This window comes from Ceratotherium simum, chromosome 3 (assembly GCF_057802395.1).
Source record: "Ceratotherium simum simum isolate JZ-2026a chromosome 3, ASM5780239v1, whole genome shotgun sequence".
Lineage (NCBI taxonomy): Eukaryota > Metazoa > Chordata > Mammalia > Perissodactyla > Rhinocerotidae > Ceratotherium > Ceratotherium simum.
Genome location: NC_141902.1, coordinates 28,786,022 through 28,789,557, shown reverse-complemented (window position 1 = coordinate 28,789,557; position 3,536 = coordinate 28,786,022). Strand labels below are relative to the sequence as shown.

General features: G+C 38.9%; 1 protein-coding gene across 1 annotated transcript; it reads right to left on the bottom strand.

Moving 5' to 3' along the window:
* Positions 1-2,080: 2,080 nt before the first annotated feature.
* LOC106800418 (olfactory receptor 11G2-like) lies at positions 2,081-3,107 on the bottom strand. Its single transcript, XM_014780368.2, has one exon. It carries the CDS (start codon positions 3,105-3,107, stop codon positions 2,139-2,141), a length of 969 nt encoding a protein of 322 aa, XP_014635854.1. The 3' UTR covers positions 2,081-2,138.
* Between the last annotated feature and the right edge of the window lie 429 nt (positions 3,108-3,536).

Here is a 3,536-nt window from a genome sequence, read left to right as displayed (position 1 = left end):
TCTTTACCAGAAGGTGGTGCATGGACGTGTGAGAGCTCTAATCCCACAACAGTGTGTTACCAGTTGTTTAAGTTTCATCACATCTAAGGTGATTAGAGAAACTCTCCAGATCCCTCTGTATCAAGGACTGCTATTACCCACCCAAAGTGCATCCCCCCTTTTCCTTAGTAAAAGAATCCTGATTTTGTTCAGAGTAGCAGTGATTTCAGCTAAAGACACTTGCTTCTTCAGCTTCTCTTGCATCCAGCTTGGTCACATGACATAGCTCTGGCCAATGAGACACAAATTGAGGGTTTCTGGGAAGTTTGCTTTGCTGAAACAAGAACTGTTGTTTCATGCTCCTCTAGCCCGGAACAGGGAAATACCTGGATGTTTAGCAGACATCTTGCAACCATGAGGTAACAAATATGAGGATGAGGATGAGGATCTACAAGCCAAATGTCACAGAACCAGCACAGATCAGTGGTTATGTATATTATGTGAGGAAAACAGTAAGCCCCTAACTAGATACATATGATGGATATATCATGATAGATAGATAGATAGATAGATAGATAGATAGATAGATAGATAGATAGATAGATAGTAGATAGATAGATAGATATTTTAGACTTTACTGTTTAGAGCAGTTGATTTTGGTTCACAGTAATTTCCCATATGCCCTCTGACTCCACACATGCATAGTGTCATCCACTATGAACATCCTCCACCAGAGTGGTACATTTGTTACCATTGATGAACCTACATTGACACATAATCATCATTCAGAGTTCATAGTTTACATTAGTGTTCACTTTTGGTGTTATGTATTTTGTGGGTTTGAAAAAATTTATAAATGATATGTATCCACAAAAAATAAAAAAAGAATTTGGGGTTTGTCCAGTGTGGAAGCAGAGGGGAAATAAGTGTGGGGACTGGTGGAAAAGAGGTTTAAGAAGATGATTCTGGAATTTGACATGGGAGATATCAGAAACAAAGAGAACATTTATGAAGTTATTACACCTTCACCGGTATAGATTGCTAGGACCTGGACAAAAATGATGAGTAAAGATGACAAAGGATCGTAGGGAAGATACCACAGAATTTAAAGACATTAGGATAGGGTATGAGAAGGTGAGGATTTATAAATATTAAAATTTTAAGTTCAGATTATAGATCAGTGGAGCCATTGGCAAATAAGGATGTTTAATTTAAAAGGAGATGAGCAAATTTAGAATTAGACATCTGAATTTAAAGTAGATCTTCATGTAAAAATATCCAGCACGAGTTTGCAAATGTTTGACAAGGGTTTGGATGTGAAGTTAGTGCTGCAGTTATCCCAGAACAAAATTTTAGCCCAAGGTTTCCTCATGATGTGCAATACTGTAAATTAAATTACTATTCTAGAAAACAAGAAATTAGAGAGTAGAAATTATCTCTAAGAGACACTTATCCAGAATTTTACAGAGAACTACATGAAAAGAAGTTTACCTTAGACCTAGACGGTAGCAATTCACAAAGTCTATAGCTCTTCGGCTTACACTGAGTATTAGCTAAACTTCACGTGTCTGCGTGTGGAAGATCTGGCCCTACCTCCTAAAGCAATAGCATTGGCAAAATGTAGGGAATCAGTTAAGTCAACATAACCTTACTGAGGACCCTGATTGGTGCCCAAAACTATACTTAGAATTATGGAATATACAAAAGTAATGCTTTAAAATTGTCCCTGATGTTGAGAGTTTTTTTTTTTAATCTGGTTATCTGAAAGATTAACAGTTAACTATTTATTTGTTTGCAATACACTTAACATTTTCTATGCTCTAAAAAACAACTGGCTTTGATGAAGGCAGAATTTGAGGATGTTGAAATACATCAAGTAGTATGTAATGAAAACCAAAAGAGAAACTAGAAACTCAATTATAGAGACATATATGAAAATCTCATTAAGTTGGATTTCAAAATGAAGTCTATCTAAGGTACAAGCATATCTGGAACATAAGAGTAATAGCTTCCTAAGACTTAAATCATAAGTGCAATGACTTTTTAAAAATCATCCTCCCAATACATAAAAAGAAAATAAAATGAAGGGAAAAAACTCTGATCTCGTTTGTCTCGTGATCTTCCATTCTCCTAAACATTAATGATGCATTATGTTAAATTCAACTTTTGAATCCTTTAGAAATTTCCCATAACAGCACATTCAAAATTTTCTTTAGTGCCTCCTTCATATCTTTGTTCCGAAAGTTGTAGATCAGGGGATTAAAGAATGGGGTTGCCAAAGCATAGAACAGGGTCACAAATTTCTGCATCCCAGGATAGTCCCCAGAACCTGGTCTAACGTACATCACCATGACTGAGCCATAGAACAGAGACACCACAGCAAAGTGGGAGGCACAAGTAGAGAAAGCCTTATGCCTTCCTGAGCCTGAGGGCACCTGTAGCACCACACTTAGAATACAGAAGTAAGTGCCAAGGATGTACAGGAAGGTGAGAAAGATTATGAGAGAGCTAACGGTTCCACAGATGAGAGTAATTCCAGGTACTGGAGCACAGGACAATGCCAGCAAAGGTGCCAGATCACAGAGAAAATGGTCAATGGCGTTTGGACCACAGAAGGGCACCTGAGATATTAGAGTCAAAGGAGTCAGTAACCAGAGAAAGCCACCTGCCCAGCAGAAAACCACTAACTGAGCACATAGGTGATGGGTCATTATAGTGGGATAGTGCAAAGGTCTACAAATGGCAAGAAATCGATCAAAAGACATCACCGACAGAAACAAGCACTCAGCAGCACACATGGAGAAGAAGAAGTAGAACTGCAGCAGGCAGCCAGTGTAGGAGATGCTCTTGGTCTGGGAGATGATGTTGGCCAACATTTTGGGCACATCAGAACTGACATAGCAGATCTCCAGGAAGGAGAAGTTGGCCAGAAGGATGTACATGGGTGTGTGGAGTTTCCGGCTTGACCACACAGCACAGATGACGGATGTGTTCCCCAGGAGGGTCAGAAGGTAGATGAAGGAGAAGAGAACAAAGAGGAGGATCTGGCTGTGTCCACCACAGGGAAAGCCCAGGAGAAGGAACTCATTCACAAAGCCAGAGATATTAGTAGTCTCCAAGGTCCTCATGGGCTGACCTGTGGAAGTGACAGAGATGGTAAGAACCACAGAAATATTCACACTATTTTTCTTCTTCCTGGTAAAGACATGTATGTTTATTTTCCTCAGTTTGGGTTTGTGATATTACTATCTTCCCTACAGAAGGGTGAGTTGTTATTTCCTCTGTCTCCTTTCCTCCCTCATTTATTCAATAAACACTTACTTTGCACATATTCTTGCCACTGTCCTAGGAGATAGGGAAAGAACAGTGAATAAAAGAGCAGAGGCCCTGCTCTTTTGGAGTTTATATCAAATATCTTTTGTTCAAAGCAACTTCAAACGATACATTATGGCTCTAGAATTTCTGTAAAGAGGGAGTTTAGGCGCTTAAATCTGATTGGAAGAGATCTAAGGAGATTTACCTTGGAACCTCATTTGCACAACAAGAAAACTGTTTTT